At 38.2% G+C, this 14,488-nt stretch overlaps 1 protein-coding gene across 2 annotated transcripts in view; it reads left to right on the top strand.

Annotated features, from left to right (window-relative positions):
• The window catches only part of LOC104119335 (midasin), a 69,230-nt gene that overhangs the window by 9,234 nt on the left and 45,508 nt on the right, over nucleotides 1-14,488 (top strand). For both annotated transcript variants that reach the window (XM_070200041.1, XM_070200040.1), the window contains exons 6-17: nucleotides 127-287; nucleotides 2,048-2,157; nucleotides 2,234-2,353; nucleotides 3,164-3,236; nucleotides 4,028-4,150; nucleotides 4,224-4,308; nucleotides 4,382-4,472; nucleotides 4,560-4,688; nucleotides 4,769-4,825; nucleotides 4,908-5,084; nucleotides 5,173-5,298; nucleotides 5,373-7,124. In XM_070200041.1, the coding sequence (XP_070056142.1) occupies nucleotides 127-287; nucleotides 2,048-2,157; nucleotides 2,234-2,353; nucleotides 3,164-3,236; nucleotides 4,028-4,150; nucleotides 4,224-4,308; nucleotides 4,382-4,472; nucleotides 4,560-4,688; nucleotides 4,769-4,825; nucleotides 4,908-5,084; nucleotides 5,173-5,298; nucleotides 5,373-7,124 (3,004 nt within the window). The remainder of the gene's footprint in view (nucleotides 1-126; nucleotides 288-2,047; nucleotides 2,158-2,233; nucleotides 2,354-3,163; nucleotides 3,237-4,027; nucleotides 4,151-4,223; nucleotides 4,309-4,381; nucleotides 4,473-4,559; nucleotides 4,689-4,768; nucleotides 4,826-4,907; nucleotides 5,085-5,172; nucleotides 5,299-5,372; nucleotides 7,125-14,488) is intronic.

The raw sequence follows: 14,488 nt of genomic DNA, 5'->3' as shown, positions 1-14,488 counted from the left end.
CGATTACAAAGTGGCGTCCTTGAGATCCTTTGTATCATAGACCTGTAACTTCCTGGATTTCTTTGTCCATGCTGCTTCTTTGTTCCCCTAAACAGCATTTAACTTTGATCTTTTAAAAATGTGCAGGGAATGTGGGAAACCTTTCATCTTGACTTCTGCTATGCAGAAGAGTTATGAGATGGTGTTCCTGGCTTTTAGTCAGAGGTGGCCTGTTCTTTTGTATGGCCCTGCCGGTGCAGGAAAAACTGCATTAATTTCAAAGTTAGCAGAACTTAATGGGGATCGGGGTATGTTGTTTGTTGCTCCATGTGAAATCAATCACCAATAGCATATGTATATCTTTTATGTGATGGAATTGTCTTTTGTTGCTTGGTTGTTGGCTGTGGATGTTTGGTTGAGCTCTTAAGGTTAATGTATCCCGACTTAAGGACCAAAGGGATGTAAACAAGTCAAAAAGTAGTCATGAACTTTAGAAAAGGTTAAAAGTAATTGTTATTATTCGTATCAGATGTTGACATCTATGGAAAAGGTCTAATAATTTCCTTTCCCTCATTTATGTGGTTAATTTGAGTCTTCCAAAAGAATTAAATAAAAAGTGGTAGCATGCATTTGAATAATTAAGTTTAATATATTCCTTTAGTCCCCGTTTGCCACTTTGTTGAGGTTTAAATCTGATTCATTGAGATCTTAACCTTGTAAGTGCATTTGTTTCTTTTCCCTTACTTATTTTCTTTAAATAAATCTGATTCATTCCGAGCTTGTATGAGCCTTAAAATCATTAAGACTTTCAATTAAAGAATCATGTGAAGATGTGCTTTAACCACTTCTTTATCCACTACCACCACATAACCTCCACCTCCAGCCTTCTCCGCACATCCCATTGACAACAGCCACCTCTATTAATCACCTCCATTGCCCACCACTGCCAGCTGTCCTCAGCCCCAGTCAAGATCACCATCGAACTGTCACCACTAATCATAACCGGCCATCATCGCACAACCACCACCACCAACCCCGCTAATGCCAGACACCGCTAAACCACCAATCACCTGCATCACCGGCCACCTCCACCTCAACCGATCTGTTACCATCACCAGCCACCACCACCAATCAACTCTACAAAAGAATCTGAGCATCATGCAGAACCTTAAGGTGCTAGTTTAAGTAGCCCAAGATCATCTAAATTCCTTCGGAAACCCTTGCACAACCGATAAGAAACAAGTGGAGTATTCTCTAACACCCTTCCGCGTGTGTAACACCGTTATGAGATTTATGCTTGGGTTTGATTTTTCTTTTGTTCAACGTTTTTTGTTTTTTTTTGAAGTAGAGAGAGATGAGGTCAATAGGAGTGAGCCTGGAGTAAAGAGAGATAATTAGGCTCATTAGGCTAATGAGCAGGGTTGGGAAAGCGAGCTCTTCAGCCCTTTAAGTGTGAAGCAAAGCGACACAGTGTCTGTTGCGCTTCAGAGTCCTGAAGCGAAGCGGCTTTAGTGAAGCGCTCGGTGAGCTGATTATATTGTGTTCATAAATATGTCAGACTCCAAGTGAAGTCCAAGGCTTCAATAACCAGCAGGGAAAAATTTCTTGTTCCCAGATTTAGTAACAAACCCCTGAATAGTTTTCTTCATCTTGTCCTCTGCTTTCTCTTCTATGTTCATGGATCTTTGTTGTGGTCCACACTGCCAGTATGGCACAATTTGAAGAACAGAGTTGTTTACATATTCTTGAACAGCCATTGCAAAAGACTCGTTATTTCTTTCACAAGCTGAACGTGGTACCATCACTGGATATTCAAGTTTTATTGACGTTTCTAGATTTGGAATTGATTTAAAAAGGCATTGTCATAAATTTTGAAAATTTAAGTTGGATAGACATTTGATTCCCAAGTTTGAATATATACTTGTATCACATGTGAGTATGGTCATCTATTGCCATCAACTTTCATAAATAGCTAACAAATGCTTTTGCTTATGGTGCTTTGAATAAGATCTTGGTTCGTTCTGACCGTGTCTGCTTTTTTCTTGTTGGTAAATGTTCACAAACATAGTTTTATTCCTTCACATGGATGAGCAAGTTGATGGCAAGATGTTAGTTGGCACTTATGTCTGTACAGAGCAACCTGGTGAATTCAGATGGCAGCCTGGTTCACTTACCCAGGTTTCTTACTCGTTTGAGAAATCAATTTATTTCATTATTCCTACCTTGTCATAGAGAGGATTATTATGAAATGCAGGCTGTTTCCAATGGATTCTGGGTTGTCTTTGAGGATGTTGATAAAGCACCTCCTGATGTTCAGTGCATCTTATTGCCTCTGTTAGAAGGCACAACTTCGTTCTTCACTGGGCATGGAGAGGTATTATGGAATATTGTCTCTATCTGTTCTAGAAGATCTCATGCTTATCCTTTGATGCTTTTCACTGCATTCTCTTTTGTCTGGATTTGCTAATTAGCTTGTTAAAAAAAAAAAACAAAATTTTATGGTTGTAATAGCTTGACTCTCTCTGACTTTATAATCCATTGAAAGCAAATTATGAAGGTATGTGGTGGCCTACTGTTTCCATTGTGCGGTTTTGTGTAGCTCTTTAACTAGCTTCTTGGAAACATCTGTTTTATTTCAAGTTAATTAGCTGTTTGATTTTTTGTAGCATTATTCTTATGCTTATTTATGCGCGTGTTTAAATCAATTTGATAGTGATATTAATTGAACACTTCAATGATTGAACTGTTCATTGTTCTGAAGCAAGGAGATAAGTCAAGATTCTATGCTTTAGTCTTTACATCTGAATGGAAGTGAATCTTTTTCTTCTGATTCATTGGACAAGTTGTGATTTCCTAACTTGTGGCAAGTATATCTTTCCCATATGGAATATATTCAGCAGTGCTTTAGCCATCATTATTCATATTCCATTTCCTGACAAATCTCAGAACAAAAAAGATGTTAGAGGACGGTGTGTGTATCTTGCCCATTTAGTTAGTTAAACAGATGATGTTGCTGTTTGCCACCATGATTTGTTGTTTCCGAAGGCTAGCCCCTTTTTTGGGTCTCCGTGCTGATTGGTCCTTGGATCCTAGCATTCACAAGTTGATTGGTGAAATGCTACACTGCTTCTTGTGCATATTATCCTGATGATGAAGGAAAACTAATACGTATTAACCACTGCAGGCAATCCGAGTCCATGAAGGTTTTCGGTTATTTTCCACGATGACAAGCACTAAGATAGATATATCTATGGAAGGTTGGTATTGCAACTTAGTATAAATTTTGGTTTTCTTGTCCATGTTCTATGTACCTAACTAGAAAAATTAACATTCTTAGTATACTTGTTTAATTTTTCCCTAGTTGCTAAGTAGTATTTTGGAGTCTGCTGTTAGTTTCTTTCCCCCCCTTTCCTTCTCTTTCCCTCAGTCTATTTGTGAAAATAGCACGCGCTCATGGTTTCCGATGCTTGGTAAGAAATAGATTCTGTTTTGGCTGTTTGCAGAAGTTCTTCTGTTGTTTCCTGATAATTGGTTGGTGAACTTCTTTTGCTGCTTGAGTGCTTCTCAAAAGTTCTGGTCGCCTTTCTTCCTACATGTTTGCACTGTGATTATATTTAAGTAGAAGTGGGTTTGGGACCTCAAAGTTCTCAAAGCTCTTTCCAAAATACCTTCAGTACTGTGTCAGTCACTTGTGTCTTTGGGTGGTCTGGTGTTCTCCAACAATTGTGAGTTCTTTCCCAATTGTTGGCTAGCATTCTCAGAGCGTGAGGAAAGCCAGCTCCGAGTTTAAAACTGACAAGATTCTGGTATATGACAACTACAAGCTCTTGTCGTCAGGATTTGTCATTTTTTTAGTAGCTCCTATTAAAGGTGGATGTCTCTAATGACCGTTTGTAATGGTACCAATACTAATGTTTTGCTATTAATGTTATTGATGTCGATAAGACTTCCTTTTATTGCAACATGTATATCTTGTTATATATTTTATCCTTCTTTATTATTTTGGGTTCGTTTCCATCGTTAGCTGAAAGGCATCGTTCTTTAATAGGTAGGAGTTCGGTTAGTGCACTTTGGCGGAGAGTAATGATCGCACCTTCAAGTCATCAGGACTTGCTGAAGATTGTGAACAAGTGGTATCCAGAATTGGAGTCTCTGGCAGCAGAACTTATTGGTACGATAGATCTAATGGTTCTTCATAGGTTTTCTACCTCTAGAATGTCTAATTCTGTGGGCACATCTTGCAGGAACATTTGATAGAGTTAATGAGCTAGTAGGATCTCATTTCGGAACTGGTGCCTATTTAGGTTTTCATGGAAGGTTTTCACTAAGGTAAGCTCTATCACGGCCCGTCATTTGAATCTGTACAATATTGTCGGCTTTAACGATGTCTTATCAATTGCAGAGATCTTCTCAAATGGTGCAAGAGAATTGCAGGTTTAGGTGTTCATTTTAGCGGGGATGGTCTATCAGCTTATGAAAACATTTATAAGGAGGTCTTACATGATAACTAACGCTCAGTTTGTCTTTCCCTTGCTAAATATTTCAGTTATGCTAAACAGGTGGATGATTTGACCTTGTAGGCTGTAGATATCTTTGCTTCCTTTTCAACTTCACATGAAAAACGGTTGGCTCTTGTGAAAGAGATAGCTAAGATGTGGTCAGCAGGACCTGTGGACACATTGTATCCCATTGATAGGCCTGTTATTCAGGTATCTGTTATTTTGTTATGTGATATTTTCATAGCTTACAATATAGCAGCTTCATTTTCTTATTTGCAACATCTCTGCAGGAACTGGCATCTGATTTACGTATCGGAAGGGTTGTACTTAAGCGTAACCACAGGGCTGTGAGTGAATGAACTCTGATCTTTTTTGGTAGAGCATGATATTTTCTTTTGTTCCTTTCTGAAGTTCTTTATATTGTTGTAGACCTGGGAAGAGAAGAAGCATTTCGTTGAGATTCGGAATCTAATCCACGTGCTTGAGAGGATAGCGTGCTCTGTTAAGTATAATGAGCCAGTTCTTTTGGTGGGTGAGACTGGTACAGGGAAAACCACTCTTGTACAGAGTCTTGCTTCAAGACTTGGTCAAAAACTTACGGTCCTGGTATGTTTGGGAAATATCTGAGAACAAGGGGAATTAAATTTGCATTTAACAGCCTTCCATTTCATCAACAAATTATATTATGTTGCAGAATTTGAGTCAGCAAAGTGATATCACAGACTTGTTGGGTGGATTCAAACCAATGGATGCTCAGTTCATCTGTATACCCCTTTATAAGGAGTTTGAGAACCTTTTTACCATTACATTTTCGTCCAAGGTAAGTTTCGAGATTTTACCTTTTTAAATGTTGTTTCTTTCAGCTTTAATCAATATCACACACTATTGTTTCAGGAGAATGAAGTTTTTCTTGTACGTTTAAGGAAGTTTGTATCTGAAAAGAATTGGAAGATGTTATTAGGTGGATTTCAGAAAGGTGTCGGAAAGATAATTGAAATAGGAAGATCTGGGTCTGGTACAAAGCGGAAGAGACCTTTGGAGGATAAACTGATAAAGGCTTGGGAAGCCTTTTCCCTGAAACTAGATAAAGCGCGTATGCAGATTACTGCTTCTGGTGGAATGATATTTTCTTTTGTAGAAGGAGCTTTTGTTTCTGCACTTAAGAATGGTGAATGGATACTGCTTGATGAGGTGAACTTGGCTCCTCCGGAGACCTTGCAGCGAGTTATCGGTGTACTTGAAGAAGAAACTGGATCTCTGTGTTTGACTGAAAGGGGTGATGTTGATTATGTCAGTAGACACTCGAACTTCCGCTTGTTTGCCTGCATGAATCCTGCAACTGATGCTGGGAAGAGAGACTTGCCCATTTCGTTAAGGAGCAGATTTACAGAATATTTTGTTGATGATTTGTTGGACGACAAAGACCTTTCTTTGTTTATTAGTCAGTTTATTGATGGGGATCATTCAAATAGAGAACTAGTCAATAAAATTGTACAGTTCTATAAAGCAGCCAAGAAGCAATCTGAAGAGAAGTTACAGGATGGTGCTAACCAGAAGCCCCAATATAGTTTAAGATCTCTTTACCGTGCACTAGAATACACAAAGAAAGCAAAGAGAACTTTTGGACTTCCAAAAGCCCTTTATGATGGCTTTTGTATGTTTTTTCTGATTTCATTAGATGAACCAAGTGCTAAAATAATGAACCAATTGATTACTAAATATTTATTAGAGGGTAAAATACCTCCGCAGATCTCCTTTGATGCTTACTTGTTAGATAGAGGAAACTCAAGGTCTGATGATTTGGTGGAGAGCTATGTTTTGACTAAGAGTGTCAAGGAGCATATTAGAAACTTGGCGCGTGCCATATTTGTTGGAAGATACCCAGTTCTACTTCAGGGGCCAACATCTAGTGGAAAGACGAGCCTTGTCCAGTATCTTGCTGCTATAACTGGTCATGAGTTTGTGAGGATTAATAACCATGAACACACTGATCTGCAGGAGTACCTGGGTTCCTATGTTACTGATGCAAATGGGAAGCTTGTCTTCCATGAGGGTGCACTTGTTAAGGCGGTTCGCAATGGTCATTGGATAGTTCTAGATGAGCTCAACCTTGCCCCATCAGATGTGTTAGAGGCTTTGAACAGGTTGCTAGATGATAATAGAGAGCTTTTTGTCCCAGAGTTGTGTGAAACTGTTCGAGCACACCCAAACTTCATGTTGTTTGCCACTCAGAATCCACCTACCTTATATGGTGGTCGCAAAATGCTTTCACGAGCATTTCGCAACCGTTTCGTGGAGATCCATGTTGATGAAATTCCAGAAGATGAGTTGAGCACAATATTGACCAATAGGTGTGAAATCCCAGAAAGCTATGCTAGGAAAATGATTGCTGTCATGAAGGAACTACAATTGCATAGACAGAGCACTAAAATCTTTGCTGGAAAACATGGTTTCATTACTCCACGTGATCTGTTTCGGTGGGCTAACCGTCTCAGGGAATTTGGGAAGTCCTACGAAGACCTAGCTCTTGACGGTTATTATTTGATGGCTGAGAGACTCCGAAATAATGACGAGAAAAAAGTTGTCCAGGCAGTTGTCGAACAGCAGTTGCGGGTTAGACTAGCTGAGGATGATATGTACAAGCAGGTTTTCTCTCTTTTACCTCCCGCTACTTATGCTGCATTCTACGTAGTAATACGTTTTTTAACACTCATTGTTGTTATTGATGCTGGGAAGATTCTTTCATCACTAGAATTTTATGGAGTTACCAGGTTTACGTCCCTTGACTTCTAAAGATATTGCAGAAAGTTCTCCTAATGAAATTAATTTTTGCTTGATACTGGTTTTTTAAATGTTGGAAGAGGAAGCCTGTTGATGCAGGTGCTGAGAGAGGGGGGAGGGGGAGGAGACTATTCTTTTAGGGGTCGTTTGGTTGGAAAGAAGTTATCCCAGGATTAATTATCCCGGGATTAGTTATTCCACCTTTCCATGGGGATAAAAAAACGCTACAATCCCGGGATAACTTATCCCTGGATTAATTATACCGCAGTTTTCTACCAACCAAATATGGGATAAACTCTTCTTAAATTTAGTCTCGAGATTAATTATTCCTTATCCCTCATACCAAACGAGCCCTTATTTAAGTAAATAGGATTTTATTTACAACGGCACAAATAGCACCCGTATAGAAGGAAACAAATAGCACCCGTGCCGTATACAAGGAATACAACAACAACTACAAACCCAGTGTAATCCCACAAGTGGGGTACGGGGAGGGTAGGATTTTATCTACCTCTATACAAGGAATATACCAAAGAAAGAAAACCTTACAAAATGATATGATTTTCTACAAATAACACCCAATCTTCTATACCTGTAGGAAACTCATGGGTGCACCAAAAGAAAATTAGGGATGAAAGGCTATTCCTCAAATAAAGGGCAGCCTGGTACACAAAGCATCCCGCGTTTACGCAGGGTCCGGGGAATGGCCACAGCCCAAGGGGTGTAATGTAGGCAGCCTACCTTGATGCATAAGATGCTATTCTTCAAATGAACAAAATCCTTTTATATTCCATCCAAAGCTCTCCTATTTCTTTCTCTCCAGGGAGAATATATTATTTTCTTCCTGAATTACTAGCGATACTCGATGCAGTATCTTCCTGGTGATGTTCAAAAGCTCATTATTATCATGAAAGGGTAAAACTTAAAAGATAAAATCTACTTGGGTGAGAGATAGAGATAGAGGGGGAGCAGATAAGGATGCTAATTAGACAGCCTATGACGGGGTGGGGGATTAAGAAGACCGAGTAAAGAAATGGTATTAGGTTAGATGGAAATTGGTGTGGCATCATTGCCGGGTCATCTTGTGGTGATCAAATTTTATTTGTGGAGGCAGTTGACAACCTTAGAAGGGTAGAAACTGTTGTTAGAGAGGAGCTATTGCATTAAGCGCACATGAGTCTGTTCTTATTTTAGTTGGCATTTGACAACTTCGTGTTCTCATTTTTTTCTGAATCAACAACTAAGACCAGATCAAAAGGAACCTTTTCTGAATATAAATGTTACCTTTCTTAAAAAAAGGAACTTTCCGAAGTTGGCATGTAGTTGAATTATCGGATCTGAGTTACTTATTAGATTGATGTCATATTCTTTTGATTGTCTTGTGTCACTTGTTTCATATCAAACATGTCATGGTGACCTTTCCCTCTTTTCTTGGAGATAAAGTAATTGCTTATGGAAGTTGTGAGAAAAAGACACCCGTAAACAATAAGTATATTGTTTTTGTTTTTGATAAGGTGAAGGTTTCATTAAAGGAGTACCAAGAAGGTACCCAAAAAATTACAAGTTACCGCATAGCTGCATCAGTTACCTTCCAAAACACCTATAAAATCCATAAGCTGATCTAAGTTTTCAACTATATTTCCTTTACACCAGAAATACAAATTTTGAAGGCAACTATTTTTTGCAAAAGCTAGGTGTAATATGGCCATTATTTTGTCAAATAGAGTCCATCTCACATAAGCATAAGCATCTTTGCAAAGTGTAGACTTTGTTGGCAATATTCTTTGGGATCTAAAAATATTGCATTGTGTGTTGGACATCATTTGCACAAGTTGTATCTCTTCTTTTACACCTAAGAGGTCAAGACTTTTTTGCCTATAAAAGGGAAGGCCATTAGTTCATTTTAGACACACCAACAAGACTTGTCTTCAATTCTTGTTTCTTCCTTTCTTCCTTTATTAAGAGTGTTTTGTATGAGAGTTAAGTGTTGGGAAGCACTTGTGTGAACCCTTTTTTTGGAGTGATCTTGTGAGGTTATTCTCTTAGGGTATTTGGGATTAATTAGAGTGTTTACTCTAATTTTGTACTCTCTTTTGTACTCTTATTGTTATAGTAAATTGCTCTTCTCTGCTTGTGGACGTAGGTCACTTTGACCGAACCACGTTAAATTTGTGTCTTCTTTATCTACTTTAATTGTCGTTGTTATAAACTTTCATTGTCTTTGTTATTGTCATTATACCGTTGTTTGGCTATATTCCGCACTGCCCGAGTTCCCGATCCTAACACTAGGTGATTTCTTTGGTTCTCAAAACATCTCTTATTCCTTTCCAACCAAATGGTCCAAAAGATGCAGAGGGGTATAGTCTTCTAGATTTTCTTCAGATCTTTCCTGACTTTCTGGTATTGTCTAGGTCTTTCACATTCCTTGGCATCACCCAATGAACTCCACTCATGTTCAGAAAAAGATTCCAAATTTGTTGTATTTGGCTACAATGCAAAAAAAGATGTTCCATCGATTCTTGGGACCTTTCACAAAAAAAACATCTGCTGCACAAAGGTATTCCTCTTCTCAGCAGATGCACAAACTTCTGCTGCACAAACATGCCCGCGTAGCTACAATCCATCCGAAACAAGCAACTTTAATAAACAATAAGTATATCAAAGGCTAAATACCTAGATAACCCCTTAAACTTGGTACCATTTGTAAGTTAAGACACTTCAACTTTTAGAGTGACCATATAGTCACTTTAACTCGGCCAAAGTGTGCCTCTTAAACACAAGTGTCTAATGTGGCAAACTGCATGTTTCAAAAACAATTTTGAGCGCATGAGTCCTTTTTTACCCTTTTTCATTTTATATTTGAAAAAAGACCCTTAAATTTATAGTGATCTCCTCCCACTTCCCGCGAGCATGCGACGCACCAATCTAACAATGACCCTATAGTCACATCTCTCACCCTTTCAAAATTGAAATTAACCACTCAAAATTCATTTCCACCCCCCCCCCCCCCCCCCACAAAAAAAAATTATATTTTCCTCTTCCCTATCAAAAACCAAAACTACTTCAAATTTTAGATTGGCAGATCAACAAAAACCTCAAAAATATCTAATTTTAATCTTAAAAAATGGAAACCCAGATGATGGAAATCCAAACGCTTTCTTCTCAGCTAAAATATTTTCCTTATTTGGTTGGGCATAAGAAGTCAAGCCCAATCGAAGCTGTATTTTAAAATTTTTCCGGGTGCTAACGTCATTTTTTGATGATGGAAAGCTTTGTTACTGGGTTAGACTCTAACTGACAATTTTAAAATCGTTGGTTAATTATCGCTATTAATTAAATCAAGAACAGAGTTCAAGAACTAAAAATAACATTAATTTTTGTCCTTACAGACAAAGGATTAGAGAGAGGACTAAATTTAAATGTGGAATAAGCAAAAGAGGGATATGACTAGTGAGGAGTAGGGTTGGGAAGAGATGATGATATCCAGCACCGGAGAAGAAGAAGGGACGATACAAGGTTGGGAAGAAAGGGAGGAGACAATCCGGGGGTGGGGAGCAGGGTTTTGTTTTTTTCTTTTTTATTTATTTCTTATTGTATTTTTTAGGCTTTTTAGTTACTTGTCAATTCTTTTTCTTCCAAAAAACGTGTCGTTTAGTAACTTGTTCACTTGACATGGCAGTAGGAAGTGTGCTTTGTGCTCCTAGCTTTATGGACACTTGTGTTTAAGCGGCACGCATTGGCTGAGTTAAAGTGTCTATCTGGTCATTAGGAAAGTAAAATATTTGACTTACAAATCATGTCAAGTTTAAGTACAAATCATGTCAAGTTTAAGTGGCTATCTAGGTATTTGGCCTATATCAAAAAGTAAAGGTTGCCTACATAAATACAAGCGGGAATCGAGTTAATCTCTACAAAAGGCACACACTCATCATCTATACAAGCAGGAATCAAGTTAATCTAAATAAATGTCACCTCATAATTTGTTTTATATTCCACCATTTCAGATGGCCTTCTATTTCTTTCTATCCACAGTACCACATAACCGCCATGGAGGCTACATCCCAAGCCTCCTATTCCTAAATGCCTTGTCCAGGATTTCCTTACTTTTGATACTCCCTCCGACCCAATTTATGTGATGCACTTCGACTAGACACGGAGTTTAAGAAAAAAAGGATGACTTTTGAAATTTATGGTCTAAAATTAACCATAGATATTTGTGAGGGTATAAATCATCTCATTAAAGGTAAGTGGGTAGCTTGAAGCTAAATTGTTTCATTTCTAAAGGCAGAATAGTTAAAGACCCCCCCTGAACTTGACACTTTTTGGCGAGTGTACACCTTAACTATTCGAGGTCCTAAATACCCCCTTCAACTTGGTTTTTTGAAAGTTATTAACTCCTTAACGCGCTACATGGCAAAGAAAGTAACTTCAAATGAGTTTGGGCGCGTGAAAGTGCCATTTAATTGCCACATCAGTCTAAAATTACCATTTTTGTTAACTGTTATTCTATCTCCAACTATAAAAATGATGAAATGACCTTTTTTTTTTAAAATTCCATTCCTTATATCACCATCATCATTCATAATTCCATTCATCTTCATTATTCTCATCATATTCTCATATTCATTTTGTGATATAACATCGTCTTCTTGCTTTAGCAAAATAACAAATTTCTCCCTAAACTTACAGCATAAATTACGATTAATAGGCCTTGTAAATACCTCAAAAATTGAGTGTACTTTCGGAGAACATTACCCGCGGTAATGGTGTTAATTCCCGCATGTGGGACACATTTGGACAGTGATTGAGACCCATTTGGGTTGGGTTTGCCGGTTTCTTCCACCGGAGTTATACTTAGAACTGATTTGAGTTATCTTCCACCGGAGTCTTCGCCGGATTATTCCGCCGGAGTTATATTTAAAACTTATTTGAGTTAGATTCGAGTTTTCGCTGATTCTTCCACTAGAGTTGTAGTTGTATTTAAAACTGATTTGAGTTCAATTGAAAGGACCCATTTGATTCTTCCATCGGATTCTTCGTCGGATTTAAGTTGTATTGCCAATGAAATGGCGTAAAAGCCCTGATCTTTTATTAGAGCTTTAAATTTTTAATTAAATAAAAAATAATTTATTTTTTCACTGTGTACAACCACGTCAGATGAAAATTTCATATGGACCGCGCGTGGATGCACAATGCTAAGGTCCAACAAGTTAAGGAGTTAATAACTTTCAAAAAACCAAGTTGAAGGGGGGTATTTAGGACCTCGAATAGTTAAGCTGTACACTCGCCAAAAAGCGTCAAGTTCAGGGGAGTCTTTAACTATTCTGCCATTTCTAAATATAAAAAGTATCATTCTTTTTGGGGCAGACTAAATGGGAAAGTGTATCACATAAATTGGGACAAAGGAAGAATTAGTTATTGTACTCTGAACAAACATAGAACATTCCACCAAAGCTGGCTGGTCTGCAGTGCATTAGTAAATGGTTCACATCTTCACGTAAGCATTTGCACATGAAGCACGAAGTAACTTGCTAGTCTGCCTTCTCAAATTTTCCTTTTAATTATTTCTCATCTTGTCTAAGATGAACTTAATTTGAGCAACATGATCATTGAGGAAATGGTCATGCCAGCAAACACTTGTGATCTGCTGAAGTGTTGGAATTATAATGGGGGTATAATGAGACAGAAGAAATGGTGGAGATTGGTTCCTGCTTGCATATGGTGGACAGTCTGGAAGGAGAGAAATTTAAGAACTTTTGAAGACAGAAGCAATTCTTTACAGAACATCAAGATGAAGTGCTTTCTTTTGTTTCATTTCTGGTGTAAAGAAAGCTGTGTATAGGAGGCAGAATCTCTAGTAGACCTGATAGATGCACTGTGATCTTAGGTGGACATAGCTGGTTTTTGTTTTTCTTGTAAATATGGCTTGGCAGTTGGCACTGCCCTAGTGCTGTTTTTATTTTATTAATATACATGTTACCATTATAAAAAAAACATGATCATTGAGGATTTAGTATAGTTGACCTAACTTGCATGGTATTGAGGCATAGTTGGTGCTGTTGTAGACTGTAGTAGTATTGCTTCTTGCCACTATCAATGTGAATATTAAAACCTACCTTGTAGCTCGTAGTATCAGCACTGGTGTATACGGAATGTTCTCCTCCTCATTAACCTTGTATAGGACTTCATGGAGAAGAGGCTTCTCTCCTTCACCTTCCATCTCAAGGAGTGCTGTTCTGATAGGATAATATTCCGTCTGTAGAGCAGAGTGCTCCATTAGATAATTCCTCCATCCCCAGTTTTATAAGTTATCCCTAAACCTTAAATTACATTTGTTCTTCATAGACGTAGTGAATTATTGCCTCTCTCTGGCTCGAGGTATGAAGATCCACATGGTATTTGAAACATATGGAGTCACCACAGCACCGTTTATGCCTACAGAAGCTAATTTTGTATACACTACATGCCATGTAAGTGACGTACCAGCTGAATGTTTCCCATTTCTTCATGATGCTTCTCCGCAGACCACATACATAGGATATGATGATGTTGCTCGTTCTCCACCCTGTCCTGAATACCAAACTTGTCCGCGATTACAGTTCCCCAAAGTGCATGTTCTTTATTCTTGAACTTTTAGCCACTTCCCTAGGAGTGTGTTGTTGAACGTCTTCAAATCTCTTACTTCAAGCCTTCCAATCCTGATGGATTCTGTGACCACCTTTCAGCTCACCAAATGGAATTCCTTGTTCCATCATTATTGTTCCACTAGAAATTCCACTGAGCTTTTCCAACTTTTCAATAACACTTACGGGTGCAAGCATAAATGACATGTAGTACATCGTGATGCATGAAAGAGTACTCTCGACCAGCCTCTCCTTGCCTACTTTTGATAGATATATCTTCTACCACCATGCGAGCCTCTTCTCAACTCTCTAAGTGATAGGATACTTGGTTTATCCTCCGTTTTCTGAGAGTCCACTTTGTTTGCGTCCGTTGTTGTGGCCTTCCTTTGATTTTTGAGACTGATACTTATTTGCTTGATGATGGATTTTCTTTTTAATTTAAAGACATGACATTTTAATAGAGGTGTAGTCTATGTAATCATTTTACCTATGCAGATTCTCCCGTCTCTGTTTGCAAGTGCTAAAATTAAGTTAGGCTACCAAGCTTTCTTTGGTTTCAGCTTGTAAATGATTTTTATGTCCTATCTATTAGCTCCTTTCCCGCAA

This window comes from Nicotiana tomentosiformis, chromosome 4 (assembly GCF_000390325.3).
Source record: "Nicotiana tomentosiformis chromosome 4, ASM39032v3, whole genome shotgun sequence".
In the NCBI taxonomy this organism is placed as follows: Eukaryota; Viridiplantae; Streptophyta; class Magnoliopsida; order Solanales; family Solanaceae; genus Nicotiana; species Nicotiana tomentosiformis.
This window is presented reverse-complemented; position numbering and strand designations above follow the sequence as displayed.